At 42.0% G+C, this 20,868-nt stretch overlaps 1 protein-coding gene across 1 annotated transcript in view; it reads right to left on the minus strand.

Annotated features, from left to right (window-relative positions):
- Positions 1–723: 723 nt before the first annotated feature.
- The window catches only part of LOC124615903 (HEAT repeat-containing protein 1), a 276,744-nt gene continuing 256,599 nt past the window's right edge, over positions 724–20,868 (minus strand). Inside the window, exon 25 of the mRNA XM_047144079.1 lies at positions 724–1,227. Within this exon, the coding sequence (XP_047000035.1) occupies positions 1,030–1,227 (198 nt within the window). The 3' untranslated portion in view covers positions 724–1,029. The remainder of the gene's footprint in view (positions 1,228–20,868) is intronic.

Below are 20,868 nucleotides of genomic sequence, written 5' to 3' on the forward strand. Positions count from 1 at the left end.
TCTGGTCATCCAATTACAGTAATGATTGCACTTCAATAAGACCACAGTATTAGAGAACTGAATTTAGTGGTTCCCTGGTCCCAGTGCATGACTTGACTTGCTACCTGCCGCTTTATCCATGTTGGTCAGATAACTATTGCTTTTGTATTATATAAGACCAATATTAACACTTATTTTAGTAGCTCCTGAGTAAACTTGACTGCATGTGCAAGAAAATGTGCCTTAGACCACAACCTAATGCCCACACAACCAAAAAGATCAAGAAAGTAAAAACTAGCCATGAAAGGCTACACTGTTACCAAATTTAAATTTGCCATTTTAATGTCACTTCATTCTCATTTACCAATATCATTAATTTTTTTTATTCAGTGAGTTTCTCAGATGGCCATTTCAGGCTGACTGAAGCATGTTTCAGGTAAAGTCTTTGTCAGAGAGATACGATATTGTTGCAGCGAATCAAACAGGGACATTTCTGGGTTGAAAGCCAGAATGCCAGAAATTTTAACCTCTAGATTCTATGGTTACTCAGTATGCAAATAGTTATTACCTTTGTTTTCTAAGTTCTCACACAGAAATAAAGGGTGGGGATGGACTGGACAGAAAGGAAGAAAGATGAGTGTTTAACATATTCTCAACTACAAAAGCATTAGAGCCAAGCCAGCCAGGATTACACCATGTGCTATCAATGTCACATTATTCAAAGAAACAAATGAACAACCTGAAGACAAGTCTACACAATTATTTATTTTGCATTCATGCTGTTGGTATGTCTTGTAACAGGCTTTTAAAAAAAATTGCCGTCCATGCTTATCACAAACTGCCTGTTAATTGTACAAATCCTAATATCTGCAGAAGCCAGGAGGGGGATGAATATAAATATACAGGGAAAAAAAGAGGAACCAACAAAATTACATACATAAAATTTACATCTCCATCTACTCACTATTAACAAATAACATAGTGATCACATTTGACACGTCAACAACAAACACAATATGTAAAATAATTCACATGTCTGAATAAAACATCTCAAAAATATTTCTGGAGAGGCTCTCCTAGAATTTCCTCTAGTTCTTGCACAGATTTTGTGCATGCTTTTTCAACTTCCTCATCTTCATCTTCTAGTAATTCAGCAAGGAATGGAACAGTTTCTGGCAGCAATGGCAAGAAATCTTCACCCAACTTCCGTGCAACTTCACATAAAGTTTCAAGTGCAATGAGCCTGATCTGTAACAATGAAGAAAGAAATAAAACATTAATAAATCCAAACCATACAAGATGTATAACAGACTGGAGCTACATAATTATTTCACTCGTAATACTTGTACTCATGTAATGCACTTAAACATAATCACACACTAAGTAGAGACAATTTATTTAGAATATCACAGTTTGGATTCCAGAAAGGTTGCTGAACTGAGAATGCTATTTATACAGTCACTCATCAAATAGTACAAGCCTTAAATAATAATATATTGCCAGTTGGTAAAAATCACAAACGGCAGTCCACAAGATTCAATTTTGGGTCCACCCCTGTTCTCTATATATGTTTATGACCTTGCAAGTAACATTCAACACGTGAAATCGGTACTTTTTGTAGATGATACTAGTGTTATAACACACACCCTCTATAGAGAAAGCAACAGAGGAGTTGGCAAATGTTATTTTCCAAAGAATTATTAAGTGGTTCTATGAAAATGGACTCTCCATAAATTAAGAAAACACATTACATTTGGCTCTGTACAACAAACAGTCATACCAACAACTGATACAGCAAATGAGCAGGAGTCAGTACGTAAGGTACAATGCTCAAAATTTTTGGGTGTACATATTGATGGAAACTTCAACTGGAAGAAGCATATTACTGAGCTTCTCAAAAAATTAAGTTCAGCTACTTTTGCTATTCATATCATTGCTAATCCTGGAGATAAACATATCAACCTCCTACCATAATTTGCTTATTTCCACTCAATAATGCCATACAAAATAATTTTCTGGGGTAACTCACCACTTAGAAAGAAAGTACTAATTGCACAAAAGCGAGCAGTAAGAATAATGTGTAGTGTTCACCCATGGACGTCAAGTAGGTACCTCCCCAAGGAGCTAGGTATATTTTCATGTGCTGTCACAATTCATATGTTCGCTAAAGAAATTCGTCATTTATAATCCATCACAATTTGAGACGAGGAAAAACAACCTTTATTATCAATTGTTAAAGTTGTCTGTCACTCGGAGAGGAGTTCAATCTGCATCAACAAAAATATTTGGTCATTTGCCAATAATATAAAAAGTCTGACAGGTAGCAAAGTAAGTCTAAAATCTAATTTAAAATTATTTCTTCTGGGAAACTCTTTCTATTCCATTGATGCAATTTTACTAAAAAAATAATAAGTTTAGTTGCATGAATTGGACCAAAGACAATAATGTGTCCATTAATAATGTACATATATCCTGTAAAATGACTCGTTTCACATCATATCAATGAAAGACTCATACAAATGATGTATGTAACATGTAATTAAGTAACTAACTTGATGTTAATAAATTTATTATCAAGCTGAGCTGCATTGTGTTTTCACAATGTTTCGATGAGTTTCTTACTCGCCATCTTCTTGCGAAGTGACTTTGCCTGAAGATGACGAGTACAAAACTCATTGAAATACTGCAACAACATGATGCCATCACTCTGCTAAGGCAAGTAAGAATTTTAACTTGCCTTTAGAATTTTAACTTGTCTTTAGCAGACTATTACTTAAGTAAATATTTTGTCAATCATCTATGATCCATATGGCCGACAGCATAATTATACGGTGCAAGACTAATACAAAAAAATGTGTACTTTGCATTTAAACAGTGAAACTGTGTATTTATTCACTGGTTATCAATTGAAAGAAGTTGTACAGGAACCCTTAGAAAAAAAATTGGGTGCAGTTATATAAGACTGGAAGAGTAATGCACCAAACTTTACAAACTGCAACACAGTTTTACACAGAGTTTTATTTGCTGCTGATTAGGTCCAACTTGCAGCTAATACAACTGGCCTACCTATTATTTACATACAAGCATGTACAACCAGTGTGGCGCATTCTTTCATAATGAATACTAAAAAGTCATGCATTTACATAAAAGGAAGAGGCAATTGAGGAAAAAGGTACATCTGGCCACATTCATCAGAATTGATCAGCAGTAGTCAGAACAATTAGTATTGCCCTTACATTGTTGTAAACAAACACAGTAGCTTCTTCATTACCAATTTTACCACAACCTTGTCCTGCTCCCTCAAAAGTTCATGTCATGTATTTCCATTTCCAGCATCCCGTCTGAAGTGTCCATGTGCTGACCAATCAAGTGCCAGTGCCCAATGGGGTAGTAATAAGATCAACCTGGTGTACAGTTTTTAAAACCTGTACCTTGATGGATTACATCATCACAATGTGGGAGATAAGCAGAACAAGTGGTTGTTCCATCCAATATTTTGCAATCTGTGTAATATGTTCTGAAACTTCTGGAGGACTAAGAGCCACTGAATGTAGATCACCACACACCTGGATGATGAAAGATGACATCTTAATGTCTAACACTTTAGTAAAGCTGGAGGTCATCAGTAGTATAGAAATCATATTCACAGAAATTTAGAATTGAAGAGATGTCACTGACATGCAAGGTGAACAATAGTGGGCCCAGGACTGAGCCCTATGGCACACCTGAAAGAATATGCCTCTTTTAAGACTTCTCATTTCCACAGACAAGCAGTTTTCAAACATCAGTGCACTATCTGAAAATTTTAGCTGGGGATTATTTATGAGAAGTATGTCAAAGTTGACAGTATGAAACACTTTGTTGAAGTCTAATAATGTTAACATTGTAGCCTCACACTTGTCTATTGGATACTGCAGGTCAGAGAGTATTGTTCGTGCTTTATTGATTACAAAAACCAGACTGATATTTGTCCCATAAGTGGAATTTTTGTATGTAGGCTGTCATTTGAATGTGAACAATGTGTTAGATGGTCTTGGATACAGTGGGTACGATGCTAAATGGCCACTAATCATGAAGCAATTCTGGGTTTCCATTCTAAGAAATAGACCAGACTAAGCTCATTATCAGTTGAGTGTGATACATCTCATTCACATGCCAAGAATTAAATACACTCCTGGAAATTGAAATAAGAACACCGTGAATTCATTGTCCCAGGAAGGGGAAACTTTATTGACACATTCCTGGGGTCAGATACATCACATGATCACACTGACAGAACCACAGGCACATAGACACAGGCAACAGAGCATGCACAATGTCGGCACTAGTACAGTGTATATCCACCTTTCGCAGCAATGCAGGCTGCTATTCTCCCATGGAGACGATCGTAGAGATGCTGGATGTAGTCCTGTGGAATGGCTTGCCATGCCATTTCCACCTGGCGCCTCAGTTGGACCAGCGTTCGTGCTGGACGTGCAGACCGCGTGAGACGACGCTTCATCCAGTGCCAAACATGCTCAATGGGGGACAGATCCGGAGATCTTGCTGGCCAGGGTAGTTGACATACACCTTCTAGAGCACGTTGGGTGGCACGGGATACATGCGGACGTGCATTGTCCTGTTGGAACAGCAAGTTCCCTTGCCGGTCTAGGAATGGTAGAACGATGGGTTTGATGACGGTTTGGATGTACCGTGCACTATTCAGTGTCCCCTCGATGATCACCAGTGGTGTACGGCCAGTGTAGGAGACGTGAGACCGCGTGAGACGACGCTTCATCCAGTGCCAAACATGCTCAATGGGGGACAGATCCGGAGATCTTGCTGGCCAGGGTAGTTGACATACACCTTCTAGAGCACGTTGGGTGGCACGGGATACATGCGGACGTGCATTGTCCTGTTGGAACAGCCAAACATGCTCAATGGGGGACAGATCCGGAGATCTTGCTGGCCAGGGTAGTTGACATACACCTTCTAGAGCACGTTGGGTGGCACGGGATACATGCGGACGTGCATTGTCCTGTTGGAACAGCAAGTTCCCTTGCCGGTCTAGGAATGGTAGAACGATGGGTTTGATGACGGTTTGGATGTACCGTGCACTATTCAGTGTCCCCTCGATGATCACCAGTGGTGTACGGCCAGTGTAGGAGATCGCTCCCCACACCATGATGCCGGGTGTTGGCCCTGTGTGCCTCGGTCGTATGCAGTCCTGATTGTGGCGCTCACCTGCACGGCGCCAAACACGCATACGACCATCATTGGCACCAAGGCAGAAGCGACTCTCATCGCTGAAGACGACACGTCTCCATTCGTCCCTCCATTCACGCCTGTCGCGACACCACTGGAGGCGGGCTGCACGATGTTGGGGCGTGAGCGGAAGATGGCCTAACGGTGTGCGGGACCGTAGCCCAGCTTCATGGAGACGGTTGCGAATGGTCCTCGCCGATACCCCAGGAGCAACAGTGTCCCTAATTTGCTGGGAAGTGGCGGTGCGGTCCCCTACGGCACTGCGTAGGATCCTACGGTCTTGGCGTGCATCCATGCGTCGCTGCGGTCCGGTCCCAGGTCGACGGGCACGTGCACCTTCCGCCGACCACTGGCGACAACATTGATGTACTGTGGAGACCTCACGCCCCACGTGTTGAGCAATTCGGCGGTACGTCCACCCGGCCTCCCGCATGCCCACTATACGCCCTCGCTCAAAGTCCGTCAACGGCACATACGGTTCACGTCCACGCTGTCGTGGCATGCTACCAGTGTTAAAGACTGCGATGGAGCTCCGTATGCCACGGCAAACTGGCTGACACTGACGGCGGCGGTGCACAAATGCTGCGCAGCTAGCGCCATTCGACGGCCAACACCGCGGTTCCTGGTGTGTCCGCTGTGCCGTGAGTTTGATCATTGCTTGTACAGCCCTCTCGCAGTGTCCGGAGCAAGTATGGTGGGTCTGACACACCGGTGTCAATGTGTTCTTTTCTCCATTTCCAGGAGTGTATATCTATCAACACTGTTACTAGCTATCCATAACATTCTTGATCATGATAATGCTGATACTTTTGTTGCCTATCACTTCCTAATGAGATTCTCATCATTGCTTTTCTTGATGTGAAAAGTTTCATGGTTGGATATGTAATCTGTGATTACCGAGATATGGAAATAGAGAAGGAATGTGGACAAGATAATGAGTGGTGTGAAACCATATACCCTCTCCTTTACTTAATTAGTAGATTGTACAGTTCAGAGTGGAAAGAAAAAGAGGGATGATTTGCAGGTCTGACACTGCCAGCGGAGAAAAATAAATCAAATAATTACAATGTTAGTATAAGAGACATGTACTTCACATGGTACCAAATGTGTTGGGGTGGCGTGTTGGTCAAGAACACCCACTAAGCACAGACACTGATCAGAACTGGACACATGACCCAAACTTTCTGCTTGATGACCTTCTAGATGTGGTCAATAGGATCAAGATCAAATGACCTGGAATGCCAGATCAGTTCCTCAAAATAGTTCATCGCTGAGCAGTTGTATCAAGAGCCCCAACTGCTTGAAAAGTGCCCTGTTAGAAACTGATGTGTGTTGCTTCACATGATTAATATATACATCTAGGCAATGAATACTTGTCAATATTATGAAAAGGACATTACTACTCATTACATACTTGAGATGCTGAGTTGCAGATAGGCAGAACAAAAAGGCTGCCAAAAAAGTTAGCTTTCTGCCAAAACTGCATGTATCAGAATTACACACACACACACACACACACACACACACAGTGCCTATCTGCGATTCAGCATCTTTGCTATGTGGTGAGTAGCAACTATCCTTTTCACAATATTGTCATTATTCTACACTGGATTTTTAAATGAGTACCTGTCAGTCATGCTTATAGGGCTCAATGACAATACTCCTGTGTCATCACCAAGCTGTACAGTATTTGGTCTACAGTGAGCAAAGACAGGGGTTTGATTTATGTACCCAATAGCTATGATGTTTTTAATATTATGACTGTTCACTTGTGTTTTGCCCAGAAATGAACTGGCAATTGATTTTGCTGCACTTTGACATATAAATTTGTGGTTAGAATCAACTTTGGTCAATGACAGCCTGTGTCATCTACAAGCTATTGTCAAGGCAGTTTCCCCAAAATGAGAAAGTGGCATGTGAAACGCCTCATGCCTGCATTACCTCAGAAGCGAAGAGTGTCATGCTGCAGGCCCACACAATCTTGCAATGATGCAACGCAATGGCATTAGGCACTTTGTCCATCCTGCACTCAGACAGGCAGTACCAGGTCTGACAATATTTCTGGCACAAGAAAGGCTGAATTATTCAATTCACAATGGCAAGAGTAATGCTCTGTTTACAGCACAATAGTTATCTCTAAATGTAATTAATCTTCAGCCGACCGTGGTGGCCGAGCGGTTCTAGGTGGAAAGTCCGGAACCGTGCGGCTGCTACGGTTGCAGGTTCGAATCCTGCCTCGGGCATGGATGTGTGTGATGTCCGTAGGTTAGATAGGTTTAAGTAGTTCTAAGTTCTAGGGGACTGATGACCTCAGATGTTAAGTCCCATAGTGCTCAGAGCCATTTGAACCACTTGTAATTAATCTTCTCTTTTCCCCCTTGTTTCTGCTATCCTCTTCCTGCCTTGTGGCACCATTTTTTCATTAGAACATCTCTTTTTCAACCCTTGTTCTGCAATTTATGTCTTTTTTTCCCCACCACTCTATGATACTCTTTTTCCTGTGGTCTGCAGTTTCCATTACTGTCTTCTTTCACTTGCCTTTCCAACATCTAATTCACTTCTGTTCTTCCTTCAATTCCTCTTTTTCCATATAAAGTGAGCTTTAATCCCCAGTTTCTCTTAAATGTTGCCAGCTAAGTGCTCTCTCTACCGCTGCACACTTCTCAAGTTCTAAATTAGCACGGGGCAATAGCTGTGGCGCGATACGTTTGTATCGAGACAGATTTCCAGAACGAAGGTGTCCCGACAGGAAGACGTTCGAAGCAATTGATCGGCGTCTTAAGGAGCACGGAACATTCCAGCCTAAGACTCGCGACTGGGGAAGACCTAGAACGACGAGGACACCTGCAATTCTTCGTGCAGTTGACGATAACCCTAATGTCAGTGTCAGATAAGTTGCTGTTGTACAAGGTAACGTTGACCACGTCACTGTATGGAGAGTGCTACGGGAGAACCAGTTGTTTCCGTACCATGTACAGCGTGTGCAGACACTATCAGCAGCTGATTGGCCTACACGGGTACACTTCTGCGAATGGGTCATCCAACAATGTGTCAATCCTCATTTCAGTGCAAATGTTCTCTTTACGGATGAGGCTTCATGCCAACGTGATCAAATTGTAAATTTTCACAATCAACATGTGTAGGCTGACGAGAATCTGCACGCAATTGTGCAATCACGTCATCAACACAGATTTTCTGTTAACATTTGGGCAGGCATTGTTGGTGATGTCTTGATTGGGCCCCATGTTCTTCCACCTACACTCAATGGAGCACATTATCATGATTTCATACGGGATACTCTACCTGTGCTGCTAGAACATGTGCCTTTACAAGTACGACACAACATGTGGTTCATGCACGATGGAGCTCCTGCACATTTCAGTTGAAGTGTTCGTACGCTTCTCAACAACAGATTCGGTGACCGATGGATTGGTAGAGGCGGACCAATTCCATGGCCTCCACGCTCTCCTAACCTCAACCCTCTTGACTTTCATTTATGGGGGCATTTGAAAGCTCTTGTCTACGCAACCCCAGTACCAAATGTAGAGACTCTTCGTGCTCGTATTGTGGACGGCTGTGATACAATACGCCATTCTCCAGGGCTGCATCAGCGCATCAGGGATTCCATGCGACGGAGGGTGGATGCATGTATCCTCGCTAACGGAGGACATATTGAACATTTCCTGTAACAAAGTGTTTGAAGTCACGCTGGTACGTTCTATTGCTGTGTGTTTCCATTCCATGATTAATGTGATTTGAAGAGAAGTAATGAAATGAGCTCTAACATGGAAAGTAAGCGTTTCCGGACCCATGTCCACATAACATATTTTCTTTCTTTGTGTGTGAAGAATGTTTCCTGAAAGTTTGGCCGTACCTTTTTGTAACACCCTGTATAAATGTTGGAGGAGTGCAGTTGATGTATTTATCTCGTACCACGGCTGAGCACTTGTTGCTGAACTGACAAACTGTCATCACTTTCAGTCTCTAATGAACTAACATAACATTCTCCTTCACTTTCTGAGCTGCTAAATTCAATGTCAAACTCAGGATCACTATAAGAATCCTTTTTTGAAGCATTGCTTAAACAACGATATAGGACTAGTAAGCACAGCCAGTCCTGTGTCACCATAAACCCTGTGTATGCTTCAGTGACCACCGTGCGGGGCAGCGGTGGAACGCTGTGTATCACAAGGAACGGGGATCTCGGCTTGATCACCCAGATCGCGAGGATGGTAAAAATCTCTATTTAAAAAAAAATAAAAAAACTCAATCTCAAGGTGTGCTGTGGCTGTGCACCAATGAGATGCACGGCTTTTGAGGTGGAACAGTTGGTAGCGAACGACCTCTAGAGTACCTGTCGCACTTCACTTCTTGTGGGACCGAGACGGAACCCTTGAAATCTTCTTCTCCATCTCTCAGTGTGATGGGTGTACACCCTGGGAGTACTTGCACTCACTCATCCAAACAAATGAGGGACGATAGTCCTGCTGGTAATCAATCTGTCTTTAGTAATGGGGCTCAAGGAGTCATAAACCAGGATGTTTTTTTGTAAAATCAAGAGGAAGGAGGGCTCGTTTGAAAAAGTGTCCCCTTTTTATGTTCATAAAGTCTTAGAAGAGCTTGTTGGTACCTTAAAGTCTATAAAGCAGCTGCGAAATGGTTCTCTACTGGTTAAGACTAGCAGGGCAAAGCAAGAGTGTGGTCACATTATGGAAATAGACACTGCCGAACTGAACAAGAATGGGCATCAAGGGGATAGCGTATGTGGAGCAACGAATGCAAAGGAATAATGGAGAGATTGAGAAGACTGCCACCTTCAATTCTCCAACGCTCTCTGAACATATTAAGGAAGGGTTCCTCTATCTCAGGGTTAGGCCTTATGTACCTAACCCTATGCGGTGTTACAAATGTCTCCGTTCCGGCCATACGATGCTGAGCTGTGGAGGCAAAACGACTTGTGGGAAGTGTGAAAAGGCAACCCATGAAGCTGGGACTGATTGTCCATCTCCAGCAGCCTGCATTAACTGCCAGTCTGGAACCAAAATGCCCTGTTTTTGTGGAGGCATTCAAAATTCAGAATAAAAGTGACCAAGAGGATCCCCTATGCAGAAGCCAAAAAGGAATATAAGGCAATGAAACCCCATGTCCTTGCCACTTCTTATATTTGCATGGTGCAGAAACCCATTCCCAAGGTCGACGCTTCGATGCAAATGGCATCCAGTGTACCACTATCAACCACCAGAACCTGTACTTGCACCAGTACATGCCAAAGGGACTAAATACAAAAGCAATCCAGGCAGCTATGACAGAAGAAACCAGCAATGATTTCAGTCGCATCACAAAGGCACCCCACAAGGAGAGTGACTCTGAATGTCCATTTTCTTCCAAAAAAAAGGCCCCTTTTCCCCCTCATCCTTGCTCGGAAAGGCAGCTGGGAAGGGTCTCCGCATTCGGGTCCTAAGCTGTCCTGGGCACCATCAAACATTATTCTGGCATGTCAAACTGGTGATGTGGACATCATGGATTTTGATGCCTCTTCACTAGAGCCAAGCAGCTCTTCCACCTCACCTCAATCTGCAAGAGCCTCAACATGGTGGAGCAAAGACATGAGTAAATCAAGATGAAACAGCTCCCATACTCTAGCGGAATATGAATCAATAAAGGATACATCTGCAGAAATTGAGACTCCTTGTACAGGACAGTCCCTTTTGCCTCTGTCTTCAAGACATTCTCTTTAAACAGACTGATGTGCCTGTACTTGAAAGGTATCATCTCCACAAAAGAGACAATCCTACTGGTGACAGGGCAAAAGATGGGGCTGCAGTGTTCGTCAATGACACTTTTCACTCCCCACTGTGTCTTTAACCATAAGGCAACAGGCAGTTTCTGTCACAAGTGTACTCTGTGTACATACCGCCCCATCAGCCTCTTGACAGTGCAATCCTCACACATCTTGATGAACTACCCTTTCCCTGTTTTCTCTTAGAGGACTTCAATGCACGTAGTGCACTATGGGTTCTAACAACACTTGCCCCAAGAGTTGGATACTTGAGAGACTAATACTACAGATATAATACACATGAACATGGGTCAAGCTACAGATTTTAGCACCGCTATGGACTTGCCTATGGCCACAGACTTCTCCTCCTGCTTGTCTGTCATTGTAGACACTGCTCAATGGGGAGTGGACAATGATCTTCATGGCAGCAACAACTATTCTATATCTGGATCCATCTGCCCAATGGAGCAGATCCCTAAAGGAAGCTGCCGAGATAGTTGTTCCAAAAGGCTGACTGGATGCTTCACAGGCAGCTGGCTGTTTTCAAGCAGTGTGACGGTGTCCAGAATCAGGTGGATCACATTGCAGCTGTGATTCATCAAGCCACTGATGTGTCCATCCCAAAGTCAACGGGAGGCGACTTGGTTCTTAGTGGAATGATGGGTGTCGTTCTGCAAAGAGGGACAGGAGGGCAGCTATGCACAGATTCAATCAATGCCCAACAGAAGATAATCTTGCAACTTCACAAATGGTGCGTACACTAAGGCGAAGAGAATAATTCACGCAGAGGTCTTGGCAAGAGTTCCTTAACTCCATCGATAGATCCACATCTGTAAGTAAAGTATGGGAAGCCATCAGGAGGATCTCAAGGTGCAACTCATGACTGCCAACAGCTGCTGCAAAAATATAGTGGTCTCTCCTAACGTCACCAAGAGAGTCAGCTCAGACAATGGCTGCATCATGTAAGTCCCTTATGGCTGATTCTAGCCAGGATCCAGCTTTCCATCGATATCAGGAGACACAGGAGAAGGCTGATTTTGATTTCTGTTCCACCAACATGGATTCTGCACTATCAGTAGCTGTGACATGACACCTGGAAAAGATCTGATAATGAACAGCATGTTGAAAGTGTTGGACCCATGGTCAAAGGGGATCATTCTTCAGGTCTTCAAATTTAATGTGGATGACTGGAGACTTTCCCAGCTCATGGAAAGAACCTATTCTTTACTCAGTTTTAAAACTAGGGAAGGATTGGACAAACCCTGGTAGTTATAGTAGCATTAGCTGTACAAGCTGCACAGGACAGACACTGGAGCATATGATCAACCAGTGCCTAATGTGGGTTCTCGAAATCAGATCCCTACTAAGTCACTCACAGTGTGGGTTCAGAGAGTTTCACTCCACATTCTATAATCTGACCCTGTTAGAAGCAGCAGTTCGACAAGCTTTCCTTTGTAAGGAACACCTTATTGGTGTTTTATCCTATTTATAAAAGGCCTACAATACTATAATGAGGCATAATATTTTGTTGCAGTTCTATCAGTCGGGGTTCCTTGGATATCTGCTCACTTCCATATGGTCCTTCTTTCAGACAAATATTTTAGATACAAGGTTGAGAATGTCCCTTCTGACCATTTTAAGCAGGAGAATGGTGTCCCTCAAGGGAATGTTTTAAGTATCATGGGGTTCGCCACTGCAATAAACAGTATTATGTCCACAGTGTGATGTCCCATAACATGTTCCTTGTTTGCAGATGGCTTCTCCATCTTCACGCATCCTCCAACCTCACAATGACCAGTAATTGGAACTGACAATCAGGCAGTTGGAGGAATGGTCTTACACCACAGGTTTTAAATGCTCTCAAGGAAACTGTTTGTGTTGATTTTAACTGCTCCCGCTCTTTTTAATTTACACATTTTAAAACTGGGGAATATAGTCCTCACTTTTACTGCAAAAGTGAAATATCTGGGCCCTACTTTTGATGAGAAGCTAAAACCTTAAAGAATTAAATTGAGGTGTCTCAGGGTCTTGAACATCCTTAAATGCACCAATCAGACATCTTGGGGGGGAGGGGGGGCTGACAGGACATGCCTGCTCCAACTTTATGAGGCCTTTGTGCAACCCCAGCTTGAATATGTATGCCAGATCTATGGGCCAGCAAGGCCTCAAAATTCTGGATGCGGGTCATCATGAGTGTACTAGTCTGTCAACAGGGGCCTATCACACGACTGCTGTTGCTGGCCTGTGTGTGGTGAGCCTCTGCTTTCTATTCGACATCATCTTCTCATTGTACGTGAAGCCTATAGTGCTTTGTTAGTTCCTACATCACCAGCATGCAACTACATTGTTGCAACCACCACTGGAATGGCTGTTCAATCATCAGCCACAGCCAACAAGGCCATTTGGGATCAATGCATAGGAATGCCTCGAGTGGAAAGGGGGGGGGGGGTGCATTAAGGTCCAAAGCTGGGGTAGAGTATGCATCCCCCTGGCTAGTAATGAGGCTCAGATTAATTTCAGAACTGACTGCTAACGGGAAGCATTGTACCCCACATTACATTCTTGTGATTACATTTAACAAGATTTTATGCCACCACCCAGATGTTGTTACTGTTTATACATATGGGTCTACGCAGGGAGAGTTTCTCAGTTGTTCTGTCATGTTTACCAACACTGTCCAGAGGATAGCGCTTCCACAGCAGTTTTCAGTTTATTACACATAATTGTTTGCTGTCCTGAGGCAAGTGGAGCAGATGAGACAGCGTCATGCAAGAAAATCCTCATCTGCTCAGAGTCTCAAAGTGTCCACCTTGTTATTGGACAGTTCAAATAGTGTAAGAAGAGCATGAGACACTCTTTTCTCTTACAAAGGCAAGACAAGGAAATCATTTTCTGCTGGGTTTTGGGGCACATAGGGATTCAGAGAAATGAACTTGCTGATGCAGCTGCCAAGGGGGCTTGCTCCCTACCTCCTCTTGCTCACTGTTCAGTCCCCCTGCAGGTTGCCACTTCATTTGTGACCAGGAAGGCAAAGGGTCGGTGGGAGACTCAGTGGTCGGAAGGGAGGAATATTAAACTTAATTCCATAAAATCTTCAGTGAGACCATGGATGACCTCCTTCCGCCCGTAACTGTCTGTAGAAGTAGCCATACATGGTTCCAAATGGGACATTGTCCACCGACACATGGCTTCCTCAAATGTCACGAGGCACCCCAATACATCAGAGATGTGGACACACCTGGAACAGTATGTCAATATGACGTACTTTAATTGAGTGTGTTTTATACAAGGGGTCGTCCACAAAGTAAGTTCTGTTTCTATTTCTACCCGTGGCAGCGCTATGATCGCAGTTCCGAGCATGCACGGCAGTTACTCTAACTCAAGGAGAAGACAAGTACGCAATTTTCAGATCACTGCTGCCGACGTGTGCTTTGTAGTGCTTCTTTATAATGTCACCCGTAATTGAAAATGCCGCCGCATGTGAAATCAGATCTGTGATTAATTTTCTAAAAGCAAAGAAAGTTAAACCAAAGAAAATTCATCAGCAAATCTGTGAGGTTTATGGACAAAATGCTATGAGTGATTCAATGGTTAGAAGATGGGTCAGACTGTTCAATGAAGGATGTGATCAAGTGCACAATGAAGAACGAAGTGGACGCCCGTCTGTGGTTACTGATGAACTGGTTCACACAATTGAAGAGAAAACTAAGCAGAACCATAAGTTTGCACTTAGTGCCCTTGCTATGGAAGTTCCGCAAATCTGACGATCACTAATTCATGAAACTGTTACTGAAAAAATGAAATTTCGTAAACTTTGCTCACGTTTGTTACCCAAAATTCTTACTGAACAACACAAAAAACAACGGATTGGCAGTGGATTTCGGTTTTTGACACACTACAATGAAGAAGGTGATGGTTTTCTTTCTCGGATAGTCATGGGAGATGAAACTTGGGTATTGTACGACACCCCTGAAACAAAACAGCAATCAATGGAGTGGAGGCACACTTAATCCCCAACAAAGGTTAAGCCTAAGCAAATCTTGACACCTCGAAAAGTCATGTGCACCATTTTTTTTGGGACAGAAAAGGCATTTTGCTGATTGATTTCTTACCACGAGACCAAACAATCAATGCTCATGGTTACTGCGAGACCTTTAAGAAATTGTGCCGTGCAATACTGAACAAGCACCAATGATTGCTGTCAAAAGGTGTTGTTTTTTTCCATGATAATGTCCGACCTCTCGCAGTGAATGTGACCAAACAACTCTTACAGGAATTTCACTGGGATGCATTTGATCATCCTCCGTACATCCAGCACCTAGCTCCTCCATCTCTTCTTACACCTAAAACCTGTCCTCGGTGGTCAACACTTCAACGATAATGACGAGCTGAAAGAACATGTTACCACATGGTTGAATACACAGGTGGCAACCTTCTGTGAAGACGGCACAGAAAAACTTGTGCCACGCTATGACAAGTGCTTACAAAATTTTGGAGGCTATGTAGTAAATTAGTTTAACAGTCGTAGATTTTTGTACAATAAATATTTTTTTCTGTATCTGTACATATTTGTTTTATATAACCAAACGGAACTTACTCTATGTACATACCTTGTAATATGACCTGATGATTGATCTGGGACTCCCAAAGGACCTGGCCTCTGTTTAATTGATAATGAGGTGAGTGTTGTTTGTATTTTGAGATTTAACGTGGTGTCCGAAATTCTTTCCAACATAACGGATGTGTGATTTTAATGTGTCACGTAGTGGCTCAGTCACTCACATTTGTAAATACTCATCCAGCCACAGTTATCTGCCCCGCCCCCCTGCCCCCTTTTTTTGCTGGTATTTTATCCCTGATTTTATTTGTGTCTAGTTATTGTGCTGTGCCCCTTTGGGATTTTATTACGAGATTTTCTGAAGCTCATCTTATCTGGGTGGCCTTGCAATTCTTGTGGGGGAGAGTGAAACTTGGTTACCCATTTATTGTCATTTTTAAATATTTGTTGGTATATCACTGATGGCTTTGGTGTTTACTTGTCCCCAGCCATAAATATTAATAATATTAATATTAATAATAATAATAATGTCCAAAAGTGAATGTTTTGTTGTCGATTATTCAAAGCTGCACACAGGAAAGACGGTATCTAGTGGCAACCACCTCAAGCAAAACCAGACAGCCAAGCTACGAACGTAGTACCAAATGCTCTCTTGCAGCCAAACATGTAACTATGTGCTGAAACAGATATAAGTAAGGTTTTGAAACAAATACTAACAAAGAGATAGAGGGGCTGGCCAGTACTTACCTCAGCTCAGTACAGCCGATAGATACACATAAAACAGAACTGAAAATTTACATTCCTAGCTTTCGGAACTTTGTTCCTTCATCAGGGAGGAGAGAGGGGAAAAAAGGGAAGAAGGGAAAGTGGATTCAGTTACTCACAACCCAGGTTATGAAGCAACAGGGAAAGGTAAACAGGGAGGGTAGCAAGGATGGAGGCATGGTTGTCAGAGGGAAGCCAAAGATATTCTACTGTAAGTACTGTGCCAGCTTCAAACCAAAGAGAATGCATACAGAAGTAAAGAGGTATATAGTATAAAGATAAACACAACTATGTAGGATGAAAAGATGCATGAATGGCTAAAGAGGAAAGGGAAAGAGGAGAAGACTGAAGAGTGAATGGGAGTGAGGTTGTTTAACGTAGGTTCAGTCCAGGGGGATGGCGGGATGAAAGGATGTGTTGGAGTGCAAGTTCCCATCTGCGCAGTTCAGAGGGACTGGTGTTGGGTGGGAGAAGCCAAATGGCACATACGGTGTAGCAGGTTCCTAGGTCCCTAGAATTATGCTGGAGGGCATGCTCCGCTACTGGGTTTTGGGCATCTCCTAGGCGGACAGTTCGTCTGTGTCCATTCATGCGCTCAGCCACCGAACTGTCCGCCTAGGAGATGCCCAATACCCAGTAGCGGAGCATGCCCTCCAGCATAATTCTAGGGACCTAGGAACCTGCTACACCGTATGTGCCATTTGGCTTCTCCCACCCAACACCAGTCCCTCTGAACTGCGCAGATGGGAACTTGCACTCCAACACATCCTTTCATCCCGCCATCCCCCTGGACTGAACCTACGTTAAACAACCTCACTCCCATTCACTCTTCAGTCTTCTCCTCTTTCCCTTTCCTCTTTAGCCATTCACGCATCTTTTCATCCTACATAGTTGTGTTAATCTTTATACTATATACCTCTTTACTTCTGTATGCATCCTCTTTGGTTTGAAGCTGGCACAGTACTTACAGTAGAATATCTTTGGCTTCCCTCTGACAACCATGCCTCCATCCTTGCTACCCTCCCTGTTTACCTTTCCCTGTTGCTTCATAACCTGGGTTGTGAGTAACTGAATCCATTTTCCCTTCTTCCATTTTTTCCCCTCTCTCCTCCCTGATGAAGGAACAAAGTTCCGAAAGCTAGGAATGTAAATTTTCAGTTCTGTTTTATGTGTATCTATCGGCTGTACTGAGCTGAGGTAAGTACTGGCCAGCCCCTCTATCTCTTTGTTAGTATTTGTTTCACATCTTATATGAGATTTTCCATAAATCATAAGTAAGGTTTTATTTTTTTGAAGGTCTCTTCTTAAGTTGCTTGAGTATACTCGGGATTTTAAGCTTCTGTCAAAATAATAGTGAGATATCTCAAGGTTTTATGTTAACAAGTTAAATCAGAGACGCATTCAGTTCACAAGTGGGAAATTGCTGCTCCTCCACTATAAAATGATTATTTACTGAGGGCTTAAATACAGCCAAAAGATGAAAGCAAAAGCTATTTTGGAAAAACAACTGTTGAAGGCAAAAGCAAATGTTCCAGTCAAAAAGTTCCCAAATCACCACTTTTTGTTAACTGTCAGTTTCAAAGCACTACACACACACACACACACACACACACACACACACACACACACACACAAAGGAAGAGGAGGCTACTTTCACCAAAAATAGATACAAACGATGCCAAAAATAGATGAAAATTTTGGCAAAAATAGATGCTACACTTTACACACCCTAATAATAGTTGTCTTTTTATGTGTGTGTTGATTTGAGGTTACCTGTGAACTATTCACTCTTGTGCATGTGAAATGTTCAATAAATAATATACTCCTTATAACTACTCCATTGGATGCCTTAATGTTAGCCACTAAATTCTATATCAAGCCACGAAGAACACATTTCCTATACCTGTAGCTTATTCTTAATCCAATTAGTCATCTCCCTTAGATTTTAGTATTCAGACAAAAGCCAAATGACAGCATTGGCAGAAGAAGGAAAGAAAACATCAAACTAAATAACACAGGTAAGGTAACAAATGACACTCTTCTGCAGTTTCCCTTACCATACTAGCATCAGCCTTACCATGTTATCTGTTAATACAATATTTCATCTATGCAACGCTCAACACATAACTTCTATGCAGTACTAAAAGGCAGTCTTTGGACAATGGAAGGTATTTATAAAGTAAACTGTATCAGTCTAAATACCGTTTGATTTTGTATGAAATAAATGTTTCTTACTAAAAGTAATTACATACATCAAATGATGGTGGCTTATGATTCCAAAATATTTTAAAAACAATACTATCTTTGTTGTTCCACAGTTGCAATATTCAAGAACCTGTTAGATTAACACAGCTTTCACCGATGGTATCCATTGCTCATCATCCACAACTTTTTGTTGAATGTCATGAATGTAATCAGTTCTCCAGCCATTAAACCTGAAATCCATTCACCCCGAAACCTCTGCCCCCAAAAAACACATTTATGAACCATTGTTGTTCTCTCCTCCTCTCTCTTCCTGCAGTCTATATTTCACTCACCTCTTCAGTCATTTATGGTGAAGTTGTCATCTTATCCCTGATGTAAAATACTTTTCAAATCTCCTGCTTCACAGTGCACACATAAACTGAGAAGAGTGTGCCATAGTCAAATTGCTGTTGTAATTATGACATCACTTGTCACTTTTGTCTAACAACAACAACAACTGCAAGAAATTGGTTCACTCACAGCTAGAAGGGTTGACTGTGGTGCTCCACATACATACTGTACACTCTGTTTTGAAAAGGACTTCCTCCATCAAGTAGAAGGGAACCCGACAACAAGCACTCAAAACACAACCCATGCCATGGACATTTGTAGAGCAAACAAGTGCATGCTGTGAAGCAGGACTTTTGAAAGTGATCTGATCCTCAAACTTACTTTACATTCAAATGAACTATCGTGTATACATTCACATACTATCCATCATTCTCTAGTATAAAACAAGAACTGGAAGCTTCACTAAAGTGCCAATGCCCTGTAAAATGAACAAGTTTATAGTCTCTATACAATTGTGGATATGGAATACACAGACCCAAAGGCAGAATTTTTTTTGAAATTTGTGTCACTTCCAGAATAATTTTTTTGTTGTGTAATGAAATGAATCTTTGTAACCAATAAGAATGTGTGGCGCATCAAATAATAAAACTTTGTCTTTCATGATAAACAGTGAGAAATCTCGGAAAGATGGAAAAAATATCTTGGACAAGCGGAGTTTCAAACTGACTGGTAAATTGTGTTCTGAGGATGGGATGTACTCCAACAACTGATACTGCACGACTTTGTACAAGAAAAAAAAAAGATCCAGATTCTTATAAGTCTATTCCAGTATACAAGGTGTGATCGGGAAGTTTTAATAATCGATCTGCTACTGCTTACTGGTTTGGCAGGCAGGTACACAGAGGCTACGGAGTGAATCAGTCCCTTGTCCTTGAACGCCCTCTGACAAGAAGTTGCGTTTCCATTATTCAGTTCGTTGTGGTAGCTGGTTGAGTGCTGGTCTGTTAGGGTTTGTTGCAAGATTCCGTCTGCGTGAAAATGGAGCAAATGAGTTTGTGTGAAATTTTGTTTAAAACCGTGAAATCAGCTTCTGAGACTTACAAACTATTAAAAACTGCTTTTGGAGATAATTGTACGAGCCAGTCAAATGTTTTTGTCTGGTTCAACAGATTTAAAAATAGGTGCGAACCATCTGAAGATGAACCACGGTCCGGCCGCCCTTCCACCTCAGAAACGAATGAAAATATTGTGAAAGTTCGTCTGAAATTTTGTGTGGTGAAAGAGGACCCCTAACACCTCACGTGGTTAAAATATTAGGACGCACTACGCGGTAAATCACGGGAAAAATCAATCCAAAGTTTCTTAGGTGCCGTATGAGTATAAAATGTTAGTCCATTGCCGAGCCGCCATCTGACCTAGATGGTTAGGGCTCGGACTCTTATGCCAGAGGTCTCGGGTTCGATTCCTCCTCCGGCACTTTTTTTTCCTTCTGTTTCATTTTCTTTTGTTATTCCACCAATTATTCAGAAAGTTTCCCAAACCTACATTATCTTTGACAAATTAGTTACATTATTGAATAAAAATTATTTTCTTTTTGTTCAACAACACAATTCATGGCAGTGGGTTTTCCATTTTTTATAGTAAAGTATATGAGGAGAAACGTTGGGTTTTTAATCAGAATAACAAAGTCGACTGGGAAACATTCAATTTTTCTACATGTAATAATTATAAACAAGAACCACAGTGGTAATTATTGTAAAAACAAACAAAGCAATAATTTTTGCGACATCTTGCGCAACTTATAAAAGCGGATTTTTTTACAATCACAGGGCGTTTGCAATAAATCTGTAGAAAAACATGTCCCATTAATATTTACGAAAATGTTTCTCGTTTCTGATAATTTTGAGGCAAATCAGGCATATTGAATCATGTCTCGGAATATTGGTGACGATAATTGATGGTGAATTATTGAATGAATTTTTATACAATCTTCCCGGGAATTAATTTC

This window comes from Schistocerca americana, chromosome 5, assembly GCF_021461395.2.
Source record: "Schistocerca americana isolate TAMUIC-IGC-003095 chromosome 5, iqSchAmer2.1, whole genome shotgun sequence".
Taxonomy (NCBI): domain Eukaryota; kingdom Metazoa; phylum Arthropoda; class Insecta; order Orthoptera; family Acrididae; genus Schistocerca; species Schistocerca americana.